This window comes from Lethenteron reissneri, chromosome 1, assembly GCF_015708825.2.
Source record: "Lethenteron reissneri isolate LAM-NWPU_2019-01 chromosome 1, ASM1570882v1, whole genome shotgun sequence".
Lineage (NCBI taxonomy): Eukaryota > Metazoa > Chordata > Hyperoartia > Petromyzontiformes > Petromyzontidae > Lethenteron > Lethenteron reissneri.
In genome coordinates this window covers 4,845,439-4,859,635 of record NC_083779.1, presented here as the reverse complement: position 1 = coordinate 4,859,635, position 14,197 = coordinate 4,845,439, and the positions used below count along the sequence as shown (strand labels likewise).

General features: G+C 48.2%; 2 protein-coding genes across 4 annotated transcripts in view; one reads left to right on the top strand and one right to left on the bottom strand.

The window, feature by feature from the left end:
* Nucleotides 1-571: 571 nt before the first annotated feature.
* LOC133358726 (RNA guanine-N7 methyltransferase-activating subunit-like protein) lies at nt 572-7,273 on the bottom strand. 3 transcript variants are annotated; one of them, XM_061577269.1, is made up of 3 exons: nt 7,197-7,273; nt 3,781-4,107; nt 572-2,989 (listed from the first exon to the last, which is right to left on the bottom strand). In XM_061577269.1, the coding sequence occupies exons 2-3, from the start codon at nt 4,098-4,100 to the stop codon at nt 2,854-2,856; spliced, it is 456 nt and encodes a 151-aa protein (XP_061433253.1). In that variant the 5' UTR covers nt 4,101-4,107; nt 7,197-7,273; the 3' UTR covers nt 572-2,853. The 3 variants fall into 3 exon arrangements, with proteins under 3 accessions (XP_061433253.1, XP_061433312.1, XP_061433183.1); XM_061577328.1 differs by having other exon boundaries at nt 7,193-7,264; XM_061577199.1 differs by lacking the exon at nt 7,197-7,273 and adding an exon at nt 6,221-6,462.
* A 1,323-nt stretch (nt 7,274-8,596) lies between these two features.
* The window catches only part of SNRPA1 (small nuclear ribonucleoprotein polypeptide A'), an 840,838-nt gene continuing 835,237 nt past the window's right edge, over nt 8,597-14,197 (top strand). Inside the window, exons 1-3 of the mRNA XM_061568577.1 lie at nt 8,597-8,831; nt 10,740-10,887; nt 13,342-13,420. Of these exons, the coding sequence (XP_061424561.1) occupies nt 8,750-8,831; nt 10,740-10,887; nt 13,342-13,420 (309 nt within the window). The 5' untranslated portion in view covers nt 8,597-8,749. The remainder of the gene's footprint in view (nt 8,832-10,739; nt 10,888-13,341; nt 13,421-14,197) is intronic.

Here is a 14,197-nt window from a genome sequence, read left to right as displayed (position 1 = left end):
CCATGATGCGGCTCTTCCTCGACGCCCACGGGGAGTTTCACATCTTTTTGTGGCGATCCAACGACTTTGAAACCCCCCGCCAAACCTCCTACGCATTTCACAAGTAGTACTAATCACATACCTGCATTTCCCATAAATATGCAAAATTCCTCTTGATATGTAAATTATTTTGTCAAGGCCCCCTTCCCCCCCCCCCCCTTCCAACCCAGCTTAAATATACGCTGCCAAGCGTGGTGGTGTTTCATTCAGACGCTGTCTCCCCGACAAACCTGGTCTTCACTTGAGGACGGCTGCTTGCGTTGTGGCCGAAACGTCGTGAGAATTATTTTATTATGTTTTATTTTTATTATTTTATTACTTCCCTTCTACGTGACTTTACCGAAAGAACCGAGAAGATGGATGTACCAACTCTCGCTGCCTCGACTGCTGGATTAGAGGCCACATGCACAGCCTGAGACACACGGACGGGGAGGTACACGGGACGGACGCAATATACAGCTCCGATAAAAAAAAAAACTCAACGCTTGCCGAGCACTTTCAATTTAAAGTTTTATTTTATTCAATGCTTCTAATTTACGAACCAAAAACGGTCAAGATGCTTTTTTGTAAATGAAAAAGAACCACGGTATAAAATATAAACATTTGTAGATTAAAAAAAACGCACAACAGCGTACTATCAACATTTACGAAGACATCGCAAGGCCGTCCATCCTAGCAGAGGGCAGCTTTCACCAATTCTTGCTGCATTACAAACTAACTGGCAGACTGCAAGATGCGGCGATTTCTTGGCCAAAGTACAAACGGCAAGATGCAAGATTGAGTAAACAGCAGAGGTGTGGACTCGAGTCATGTGACTTGGACTCGAGTCAGACTCGAGTCATGAATTTGATGACTTCAGACTCGACTTGGACTTGCATAACAATGACTTTGTCCCACCTCTGGTAAACAGCGCCCATACAAACGTCGTGCAATATGCAAACATCCATCAGCATTTCCTGATGAACTGCATTGTGGTCCTCTCATTCCACCGAGGTTACCATCAAAATACATTTCAGCAAATTGACCCGACTGACGCGATGCGTACGTTGAACTTCTTTCGCGCCGTACGTAGCCAACCGTACTGATATGCGACTACACTGTGGTCATAAGTCCCAGTGAGGATGGAACTGGTCCATGGTTGTCTATCTCTGCATCGCCGCTGCCGTCTGGCGGTCACATTTATATCGACTGTAGCATGACGACAAGGGGGACCACCACAATACTGTTCCTTCAGGAACTGCCGATGTTCTTGTGCATGACGATCAAAGGCCGGGGCGCTCTCTACACGCGTTTGCGAGTTGGCCGAAACTTGAGGTCGCGTTAGCATCTTCTTGGTTCTTTCGGTAAAGTGACGTAGAAGGGATATAATAAAATAAAAAAAATAAAACATAATAAAATATATTATTTTATTATGTTTTATTTTTATTATTTTATTATTTCCCTTCTACGTGACTTTACCGAAAGAACCAAGAAGATGAATCCCTACAGTCACGAAAGAAGCTTTAAATCGAAAAGTCGCGTTAGCAGTTCGGGCCTTTAGCCGCCCGTGCACGTAACGAATGACGCCGTTTTCGTTGCGAGAAAGGTTGTATTTATTTACTTCTACCCACGTGACTTTACCGAAAGTACCAAAGCAGAGTAAAGAAAACAATCATCGGAGACAAACGAACAAGGTCAGTGCGCACTACCTGCTGTGACACCTGGGGGTCCAGAAACACATCGTCACCGAACAAACCAAAACCAAAAAAAATGGAACAAAAGCTGACGAGGGTGGGAAAAAGACCGGCGTTGAAAGAGAGAGAGCTGTGCGTTTGAAATTTAACGTTCTGAGAGGGGGCGGAGGAGGAACGACTCGTGGATTAGAAACCCGTGTGCAGGTTAAAGACGCAATTCGAGCCGCTACGGAAAAAGTGGCCTTGGGCAGGACACCCAAGATCCGAGCGGTGTCGACACGGCCCCCCCCCCATTGCACGTCCCACGACGTCATCATCGTGAGACCCGGCCACAACCTCAACTCGCCCTCATCCAGGCGAGGAATTCCCCCGGCGATTGTTGACGAGATCGGTGACACGAAGGGAGGCGCCGGTGGGTTCATCGAGCAACGGTCGCGCGACGCGTCAAGTTTGCGCCGCGTCGTTGACACGAGGCTGCAAATCCTCTGATGCGCAATTCAGAACGCGCGCAGCACTCGGAGGCCCGCGGGAAACCGCGGACGGACAGGCGGGGAAAGCAGCCAGAACCAACGCGACCAACGAGCGCGCGAGCTCGGTCGTCTACCGACGCTCGCCACGAATAATCCCACGCGAGTGATCCGCGGTCAATTTTTTTGCCAAAAGGTCGGACCGCAACGCCAACGCCGCCGCCGCCGCCACGAAAGCCGTCGCGGGATTTTTCGACGTCCGCCGTGAGGCGGGCGGCGCCGGCGTTTTAAACAGTCGGCACACGCCGCGGTAATAACCGGGGCGGCCGGTGGGATTCGAAACCGCCGTTGGGATTTCCTCCGCACGCCACCGGATTAGCATGGTTGCTCTCGTACGGTGCGAAAGAAGTTCCAGCACACAACGTACGTACGACGAGCGGCGTACGCGCTACCGCTTGTCAGCGGCACCGCGCTCCCGACCCTCCCCAACGCCGAGGGATGAGGTCGGCTAAGCCCAGGAGTTCAGTGGGAGAAGTGAAGGAGCCGGGGTGGGTGGGACCGTGGGAATGAGTGTTGGATGCTGGTGAGAGGAGGCTAGGAAAACGCGGGGGTGGTGCCGAGGATCTGGGATGGGCGGGGCGGGGGGGCAACCAGGCCGTTGCCATGGCACCCCCTCATCTGTACGGGTGGGGGTTGCTGCGTCTGTACGGGTTGAAACGGTCGTCACGGTGATAGGAGCCGCGTCCCCCCTCTCCGTGGCGCCCCCAGCCCCCGTCGGAGCCCTCGCCGCGTCGGCCATCGCGGTCACGCCTGGGGGTAGGTAGGAGGGGGCGAGATAACGAGGAGTTGATGTTGTGTGTGTGCGTGCATGTACGTTCAACTTCTTTCACACCGTACGTGGTTAATCGTACTAATGGGAGGTGCAGGGTAAGGACAAAAAAAACAAACACAAAAAGCAGCTAAGAAGAAATGCATTTTCAATCTAGATTTAAAAGTGTCGATCATTCCATCATCGACATTTTGCATTTTTTATGTTGACGACGGAATGATCATGGGATTACACCCAAGAAATGACGATAAGGTGGTGGTGGTGATGAGCGAATGATGAGACAATGATGAGATAGTGATGACGATGGTGAGACAAAGATGATAGAACGGCGATGTTGGCGATTGTGGATATACGATGAAATGAAGACGGTAACGACATGGCGGCGGTGGCGGTGACGTACGTGGCCAATCGTGCTAATGGGAGGTGCAGCGTCAGGACAAAAAAACAAACACAAAAAGCAGTTAAAAAGAAATGCATTTTCAATCTAGATTTAAAAGTGCTGATCATTCCATCATCGACATTTTACATTTTTTATGTTGACGACAGAATGATCATGGGATTACAACCAAGAAATGACGATAAGGTGGTGGTGGTGGTGATGAGCCAATGATGAGACAATAATGAGATGTTGATGACGATGGTGAGAACGGCGATGTTGGCGATTGTGGACATACGATGGAATGATGACGGTAACGACGTGGCGGCGGCGGCGGTGACGCTGCGTCCGATGGCTAAACGAGGAGACGATAACGATGACGTGCGAGGCTCTGACCGGTCAAACCGGCGATCGTTGCGACCGCCTCGCGACCTCCAGTTCCACACGACGGGCGGCAACTCCACCGGGCGGCTGAGAAATTCTTGGAAGTCCTTGTCCTCCGCGGTGAAGCGATGGGCGAACAGGCGATTGTAATCGTCGTCGCAACCCGCGTCTCCCTCCTCGTCCTCATCTTCTTTATTTTCCTTCTCCGCCTCCTTGCTCCTCTCCACCTGCTCCTCCTCCTCACCTTGAATCGCCTCTTTCACCGCCTCCATTCCTGGCGTCGTCTCTGAGCTCCGCTGCTCGGCCACGTTTGCGCTTGGCGAGTTTGACATTCACCGCCTGAAGTGGAAGGGGTGAGAGAGCATCACGTAAGTTTTTGCAATTATCCGCCCTCCCCCCCTCCCCCGTCACCCATGTTGTCCTCTCAGCATCGCGTCACGAGATGATTTCGGTAAAGTCACGTAGGTTCCACCTGAAGACGGAAGCTTGTGCCGCCTCCGAAACGTCGTGATTTTTATTTTACTTTTATTAATTTACATTTTTTACCTACGTGACTTTACCGAAAAAAACCTAAGAATATGAATCCTTGCAGTCACGAAAGCTTCAAATCTAGAACGAGATGATTTATCCATTCCAAACTCGCGCAGAAACGTGCAACTCAACGGGAACGTGGGACCGGGTCCCAGAGAGCTTCCTCCTGAGAGCCCATCAAGTGACCTCTGGTCTGCACAGGAGAGAGTTTTCTTGCTTGCTTTGCCATGAGAGAAATGTTCGTGCCATTAAAACAAAAAATGTTTAAACCTCGGCGCCGAAATTAAAACAAATTAAATGTAATGATGACGTCACCCTGCTGCTGCTCTATATAAAAACGGGAGACAGAGCAGAGCCTCACCATTCTGGCGAATTGCCCGATGATGCTGGATGCAATTACCAGCAAAACGTCGTACTTAAATTGTAAATGTTGTGGTTTCACGCTTCAACACACCGGTGGGCTAAAGCAGTGAATTATTTGTCTTTTGTCAACGTGACACTTTTTTACTGATTGGCCGTGTCGGGTGGTGGAGGGTTACGACACATTTATAAATAACGCGATCTAAACCCCAAAACGTTGATTATGAATAATATTGGTCGCGAAAGCCTACGTGTTAAACTGAATTAAATGTGGCACCACATTTAATGAGATTCATTTTGGTACAGTCAATGGTGACTGGGTTGAGAATCACTTAACTCACTGCACTTGAGTCATCTGAGCAAGCCAATTTGTTGACAATCTCAGCATGTAACAACACACAAATTAATCAATTATGATACGCGAATCTAAAGATTGATCATTACAATTTATATTAATTACGTGCCAATGCACATTTAGACTAATGGGGAAAATGGGGACATTACAGACAGGAATAATTACATGAACAAAACAAGCCAAACAAAACATTGAATATAACTGCGACACTGAATAGTAATATCGAATTTCTGGGGCAGGATGGGCAATGGTGAAATATGTTGCATGACAACGAGGAACTAACAGACCTACACCGAAACCTAAAGACACACACACCCATAGACTTGCACTGGGGACCACAGACACATAGCGACCAACAGCCACAGAGACCCATAGATTTGCAGAGCCCTATAGACACAAAGACTTACGAGAAGAAACCACTGACACATACGAGACCAACAGACTCGCACGGAAACGCACACTTAACAGAGGAGCACACTGACACAGAGAGACACTCAGAAATGGAATGCACTGCCAGTTGGTTCCTGCATCAGCGGTGAGTCTCCTGATGATGGGCACACCCAGCCCACTCACCTTCCCAGCGGAACTGGTCTGGTGGGTGCCCAACGGGCATGGAATCGATTGAGTTGCCAAGTGAATAAATGTTTTTTTTCGCAATTCAAGATTGATTTTTTAAATCCTTTATATTAAGTTCGCTTGCTTGCTTACGACCGTGCAAATCTTTCGGTCGTTTTTTAACCCACTTCCCGTGATCCAATCGAGCTGACATTTTGCACACAGGTTCGTTGTGCGTGACAATTAATGTTCGTGAAATTTTTTTTCTCCAAAATGTTACACTTTTTAGGACAAAAATATTATATTTAATTACCAATTGCTTAATGGTGCAATGCAATCATCTGACCCATAGGTGGCAGCCATCTCAAGCCAGAGGACGAGAGGCCTCTAGCCGCCACGCATATAAAGGATTTATAGTGAAAAACTTTGTTTTTACAGGTTATACTTGTTTTGTATGTGCTCTCGTCTTGTTTTTTTGTGTGCGTACAGTTTTGGGTCACTCAATTAGCCCGAGGTGCATCTCTACAACTACTTATGCCATCCTAGCAGAATGTTCTTCTCTGGAGGGGGTATTTGGCCTACTCTTCCACACTCGCCACGACGTTTTGGGTGGACAGACGTGGTGGGTCGTTTTAAGGAACTTGCACCCACCGTTTCAAATGTCGCGCCAAAATGTTGAATTGAAGAGGCGATCTCTGGCTTGCAAGTTCAGTGTGCGAACTGTCCAACCGAGGCAGCGTCCATACATTCTAGATTTGAAGCTTTCGTGACTGCAAGGATTCATATTCTTAGGTTTTTTCGGTAAAGTCACGTAGGTAAAACATTAAAATTAATAAAAATAAAATAAAAATCACGACGTTTCGGAGGCAACACAAGCTTCCGTCTTCAGGTGGAACCGTCACAGCCACGACAGCTGTATCTAGTCGTGATTTTTATTTTATTTTTTATTAATTTTAATGTTTTACCTACGTGACTTTACCGAAAAAACCTAAAAATAAGCGTCCATACATTTTAACTTATTTTAGGCATATACAGTTAATTGCAATTAAAACATTTTTTTAAACCATCGAACCTGGCAGTACTGCAAGCTGGTTCTTGAACCGGTCTGTAATCATGAACACCAGCCATAACCATCATTAGTTATCAACGCCAGTGATCAACACCGCTATCAACAACCATCAAAGCATCCATCACCATCGGCATGTGTTCTGGGCCGCTAAATCGAGTATCAACCACCACGAACAACATCTGATTGCAATGGAATGACTTTCCTCCCACCTCGGGCCACAGTAAACGTGGAACGTCCAGCACAGATCAAGGGGATACATTACGGACACTTGTTTTAAACCCACAACAACATGCAGCAAAAAAGTCCCAAGACCCCGACCCTCGGTATTGGCCTCGGGCCGTGCCGGGCGAGGCCACTAAATCCCGGCAGCGCTGACAGGCGAGGCAGGCTTCACACTAGGCCGCTCGTTTTTTTTCTCGTTTGGCGGGAATGAGGGGGGGGGTCTTTTCTCCCAAAGCCGCAAATTTTGGCTCCAATGCGTCCCCCTGAGGCCATGGGACTCCCGTAAACATCCTAGGGAGACACAGGGACGACACGAGGAGACGGAGACTCACTTACTACGACAGGAGAATGGAAGCACTTTTGACCTCCGGAGCGTCACGCGATGCGATCAATGACGTAATGAAACATGGATGATGACGTCATAAGGGTAGTTCAGTTGATGACGTCATTTAGCAAATGGTAACACGCGAATGCGACGTCACGCGATGCGTTCAATGACGTAGTAAAACATGGATAATGACGTCATAAAGGTAGTTCAGTTGATGACGTCATTTAGCAAATGGTAACACGCGAATGCAACGTCACGCGATGCGATCAATGACGTCATAAAACATAGATATTGACGTGATAGGGCCGTCCATAAATGACGTCACGCACCAAGGGGGGAGGGGGGTCAGACGTAGAAAGTCTATGGGGCAATGTTAAGAGATGGGGAACCGGTTCCCATAGAAAGTCTATGGGCCCATGTTAACAGATAGGGATCCGGTTCCCATAGAAAGTCTATGGGGCTATGTTAAGAGATAGGGAACCGGTTCCCATAGAAAGTCTATGGGGCCATGTTAAGAGATAGGGAACCGGTTCTCATAGAAAGTCTATGGGGCAATGTTAAGAGATAGGGAACCGGTTCTCATAGAAAGTCTATGGGGCCATGTTAAGAGATAGGGAACCGGTTCCCATAGAAAGTCTATGGGCCCATGTTAACAGATAGGGATCCGGTTCCCATAGAAAGTCTATGGGGCCATGTTAAGAGATAGGGAACCGGTTCCCATAGAAAGTCTATGGGGCATATTAAGAGATAGGAAACCGGTTCCCATAGAAAGTCTATGGGGCCATGTTAAGAGATAGGGAACCGGTTCCCATAGAAAGTCTATGGGGCAATGTTAAGAGATAGGGAACCGGTTCCCATAGGAAGTCTATGGGGCAATGTTAAGAGATAGGGAACCGGTTCCCATAGGAAGTCTATGGGGCAATGTTAAGAGATAGGGAACCGGTTCCCATAGAAAGTCTATGGGGCAATGTTAAGAGATAGGGAAACGGTTCCCATAGAAAGTTAATGGGGCAATGTTAAGAGATAGGGAAACGGTTCCCATAGAAAGTCTATGGGAACCGGTTCCTATAGAAAGTCTATGAGGCAATGTTAAGAGATAGGGGACCGGTTCCCATAGAAAGTATATGGGGCAATGTTAAGAGATAGGGGACCGGTTCCCATAGAAAGTCTATGGGAACCGGTTCCCATAGAAAGTCTATGGGGCAATGTTAAAAGATAGGGGACCGGTTCCCATAGGAATTCTATGGGGCCATGTTAAGAGATACGGAACCGGTTCCCATAGAAGACGTCTTCCAGAAGTTCGAAAGACGTCTTCCTCATCTTTCCCGGAAGACGTCTTCCTAATCTTCCGGAAGACAACTTCCTCTTCCGGAAGACGAGTAAGCGGTCTACCGGTATAAATAAAAAAAACGACCGGAAGACCGCAACGGGAGTCTCGCGAGACTTGGGCCCACGCTGCGCGCCATCGAATTGAAAGGCCTCTCGCACTTTTCCGACACGAAAACCACCCGAATCGTCGTGGTCGGCGTCAGTCAGAGCGCTCTAAAGAAACCACCTCGCGATGGTGAAGCTCACGGCGGAGCTGATCGAGCAGGCGGCGCAGTTCACGAACCCCGTGCGCGACCGGGAACTGGACCTCAGAGGTGACGGCGGCGGGGAGGGCGGCTAGGCGACGGCAGGCTTCTCGCGAAAGCCAAGGCCCGCAGTTTTTAACATTAATTTTGTGTTTGTTAAAGAAAAGTGCGGCTTTGAAGTGTTTTTTTTCGATAGAATAACGTTGTGGAGGAGGGGTGCTGTTGTTTTTAAAGTGTGCAATTGTTTCGGGGGTTGATTTTTTGTTTAAAGTAGCCGCTCGCAGTGGCGTGAGCGTTTTCGTGCGTTCGCGGGTTCTCGGCCACGTGGAAGTTTCACTTGGCAATCGTAGACGGCTGTGTGGTGTTGGTAATCCACTGCTGGATGAAACGCCGGCCGTGTCGATAGTGGTGGTGGTGGTGGGGGAGGTTCACATACTTCACCGCGCTGGTCGCCACGGTTTCGGTGGAGGCGGTGGCCAGGACTCAACAGATTATCTCTCTCGCCACCGATGTTCGCCTTATTCGGGAATCGAACTTGCCCGAGTTCATCGATGGCCACTGATGTTGAGCGAGTATCAAACGGGATAGTCCAGAACGCCACGGTGGCTATGAGATGTTGACTACCTCGCCTGGTGTGCAGGATGTCGTGGGTTCGATCCCCACCCTGACGCCTGCTGCTGTATATTTGGAGTTTGCGTGTCTCTCTCATCATCATCACGGTGGCTAGGAGATGTTAACTACCTCGCCTGGTGTGCAGGAGGTCTGGGTTCGATCCCCACCCTGACCACTGCTGTATATTTGGAGTTTGCGTGTCTCTCATCATCACGGCGGCTAGGAGATGTTAACTACCTCGCCTGGTCTACAGGAAGTCGTGGGTTCGATCCCGACCCTGACGCCTGCTGCTGTATATTTGGAGTTTGCGTGTCTCTCATCATCACGGTGGCTATGTGATGTTAACTACCTCGCCTAGTACACGGGAAGTCCCTGGGTTCGATCCCAACCCTTGACGCCTGATGTATATTTGGAGTTTGCGTGTCTCTCATCATCATCACGGCGGCTAGGAGATGTTAACTACCTCGCCTGGTGTACAGGAAGTCGTGGGTTCGATCCCGACCCTGACGCCTGCTGCTGTATATTTGGAGTTTGCGTGTCTCTCTCTCTCATCATCATCACGGTGGCTAGGAGATGTTAACTACCTCGCCTGGTGTGCAGGAGGTCGTGAGTTCGATCCCAACCCTGACGACTGCTGCTGTATATTTGGAGTTTGCGTGTCTCTCTCTCTCATCATCATCATCATCACGCGTTCCTTAAATCGCCCCCTCCCGACTCTTTGTCGACCCAGGGAGTGGAAATTGGTGCTGGACAGTTTGTCGATTGGAAGGTGCCATACGTTCGGGCAGAGTGTGGGTATTCCCACCGCTTCCAAGACTTGACCAGCGTGGAAAAGTAGGCCAAATACCACCGTCTTGTGTCCAGTCCCGGGGGGGAGCACTGATAGGCAGTGTGCCACATTGTCGCTTGCCGCATCCACAGTGTGGCACGGTCACGTTCGCCCCAGGTGTGTAGGTTGGCCGCACTTTGGCGTTACTGAAAAGGGAGTGATTAATTTGAGGCAATGCCGGTAATGAGATGGTTATTGGTGACGTTAACGTGGTGTGACATTGCTTGTGTTGGCGGTAATAATAACACGATGTTATTTACGAAGGCGATTATTTGTAAGGTGCTTATTATGCAGTACTGATGGCGGTAATAGTGAAAAGTTGGTGGTGAGAATTGTGGCGATTGTGATGCTGATGAACGTAATTGTGATGGTGATAAAAGTGGTTGTGGTGAGAAGGGTGATCAAAATGAATTCGGTTACTCTGTTGATAGCAATGATGCCTAATAATCATTGCAGTGATGATGGTGGCGGTGGTGTTGTGGTGAGGAGGGTTGTGTAATATTGATGCTAAAGGTGCTTAACCCTTGACCCCCTAGGCTATAAGATCCCGGTGATCGAAAACCTTGGAGCGACTCTGGATCAGTTCGACACCATCGACCTCTCGGACAATGAGATCCGCAAGATCGACGGATTCCCTCTGCTCAGGAGGCTCAAGTCACTTATCATTAACAACAACCGTGTGTGGTAGGGACCCCACACACACTTACACTGATACACACAGCTACAGGTAAATACACACACAGATATAAATACACACACAGCTACAGGTACATACACAAAGCTACAGACAAATACACATACAGCTACAGACACATACACACACAGCTACAGATAAATACACACACAGCTACAGATACATACACACACAGATACAGACACATACACACAGATACAGATACATACACACAGATAGATACAGATACATACACACACAGATACAGATACATACACACAGAGATACACACCGCTACAGATAAATACACACACAGATACAGATACATACACAGAGATACATACCGCTACAGATACAAACAGATACATACACACACAGATACATACACACACCGATACACACAACTACAGATACATACACACACAACTACAGATACATACACACACAGATACAGATACATACACACACAGATACACAGCGCTACAAATAAATACACACCGATACAAATAAATACACACACAGCTACAGATACATACACACAGATACACACAACTACAGATAACTACGCACGCACAGATTCACAGATACACATACTGATATGAAAATAAAGACGTTTGATTCCATGCCATGACCAACGTCAGTGGCAAGTAGCGTGCGAACAATTAGTTCCTGGCCCTTCCCGAAACCGAATAGTTCTTAAACAAGTACCAGATGCACACAGCGTCAGCATTCGGGAAACAGGGAAGGCTGCGTGTGATGCTGACTACGACACCACGATGAGTACCTGTAACCTGGCAATGACGAGATGATGGTTGGGTGGGTCACACGAATATTGAACACGTTCCTTCGGAGTGGGCAGGTAGGAACTTGGTTGGACAGCGCATTCGTGCACGACAGACAGACAAATAATCCCTGGTGGGCAGTGTGGAACCTGTTGTTCCTACCTGTATAAAAGATAACTTGACTTGAGGTAGCCAGGCAGCCAGCCAGGTAGCCAGCCCCCTTAACTATCGGCCCCGCACCCTCGCTTAGGCCCCTCCCCTGACCCCCCCTCCCTTAGGCCCCTCCCCTGACCCCCCTCCCTCAGGCCCCTCCCCTGACCCCCCCCCCATATCCTTAGGCCCCTCCCCTCACCCTCCTCCCTTAGGCCCCTCCCCTCTCCTTACCCGGCAGTAGGTCTCCACCAATCAAAGAGCTGTGTGTATTATATATTTATTTATGCACGACAGACAGACAGACAAAAAATCCCTGGTGGGCAGTGTGGAGCATTGTTCCTACCTGTAGAAACTTCCCTTCCCGTGTGTGTCGAGGTGAAATACCCTGGCTCGCCAGGAGAGGGCGGTACAGCAGAGTGTGGATTATTATTCTCTTCGTCTGTTCCGTCTGTGTGATAACAGGTCCCTGCTGTGGGGTGGGCTGGTAGGAACGAACAAATACGATACGAAGGGAGAGTTTGAGGCCTAGTTCTAGGCTTTAGGCCTAGCTGTAGGCTTTAGGCCGCTGTGAGTTAATTTTTAATTTAAATGTTTTAATGATTTATGTAAAAGCTTTAAATTTAAATGTTTCTATTTAAAAACATGAGGGAATGTAACATTGTTAAACATAACTCCTTTACACACACGGGGGTACGATACGAAGGGAGAGTTTGAGGCCTAGTTCTAGGCTTTAGGCCTAGCTGTAGGCTTTAGGCCGCTGTGAGTTAATTTTTGATTTAAATGTTTTAATTAAAAACTATCTCAGGGAATGAGTTAATTTTTAATTTAAATGTTTTAATTAAAAACTATCTCAGGGAATTAAAAAACTATCTCAGGGAATTATAAGGGAATGTTACACTTGGTTAGCCAGGAAAGCCTCACTGAGTCTAAAGGTTTTTGTAGGGTCCTGCCAAGTGTTTGCAGTAGGGGGCGATGTTGCTACACCTAATCGGACATCGGACGAACGGACGATATAATCTATTGTAGGCTGGTTCACTTCGTTCCTACCAGTATAAGAGTATTGCTCTAAACGTGTGTGGGGTTTTCTCCTGGCGTTCAGGATTCCTCGCACATGTATGAACACTCATTAATTGGCTTTGAAACATTTAAATGTACCTGCACCTCCATTCTAGATTTGAAAATATTGATGCAGTAATTTTAGCTGTGACGGTCCCACCTGATGACGGAGACTTGTGTTGCCTCCGAAACGTCGTGATTTTTTATTTTATTTCCATTATTATTTTTATTAACTTTTAATTTGATTTTTTACCTACGTGACTTTACCGAAGTAACCTAAGAGTATGTTTGCACCTCCATGTTTTCCGATTGTGCAGCGTTGTTGTTTGATTGAATTATGCTTTTTTTAAATTCCTGATTGTTGTTATTCTAACTGCATGGCTATAGCACTTGCCTGAACAGTCTTAAAGGGCTTAACGGTGGATCTGTTTCTCCCCGTGTGTTTGTCCGTTTCTTCTCTGTCTGCGCGTGCAGCCGTTTTTCTGAGAGCCTGGATCAAAGTCTGCCAAGCCTCAACGAGCTCATTCTTACAAACAACAACCTACAGGAGCTAGTGAGATGCCATCCATTAAACCCACGTTTATCCACGACGGTTTTGACCCAAACCCCTGACCCCTAACCTTTCACCCGAGGCCTCCCACCACGGAGTGATGATTGTGGGAGTTGCTTGACATATTTTCACCGCGGGGGTCGGTGAGGTGGGGGCACTGGTTGGCACGCTGCAGTCTTGTTTATGCAACCGGAGTTTGATTCCCGGCCATGACTTTTCAGCCTCTGTGGCGAACGATATCTGACCCCACTCCGGGACTTGGCGTGCAACTCCGTTTGAAACGAGAGTACCTTTTACCTCTTACCGTATTCTCCAAGGTTGTGAGATGTTCCGACAAATCGGACGCAGCCCAAATGTTTGTGTCATTAAACAAACATATAATAGAGATTCGTGAAATATAGAGTGAACAACTGAGAAAATGGTGTAACACATTCCTGCGGAGGGAGCTGGTAGGAACGTTGGGTTGCTCGGTCAATGGTCAGGGTCAACGGCGACGTAGTGTATTCCGCAAATATGCCCGACTGTGAGGGCGGGCACAAGCCGGCGTGAGTAGGTTAAACGTTGAGTTTTATAAGGGCACCACGGGGTGACCAGCCCCTCCCCACCCAGCCCCACCACTCCCCACCCTCCCCTCCCCACCCAGCCCCTCCCTGCACGACAGACACAATAATCCCTTGTGGGCTGGTGTAACCAGGAGATTCCTACCAGTAAAATACAGTACCACGTAGAGCTGCATTCGAAAAGATGATAATGAACATGCTACTTGAAAATGGGGAAAGA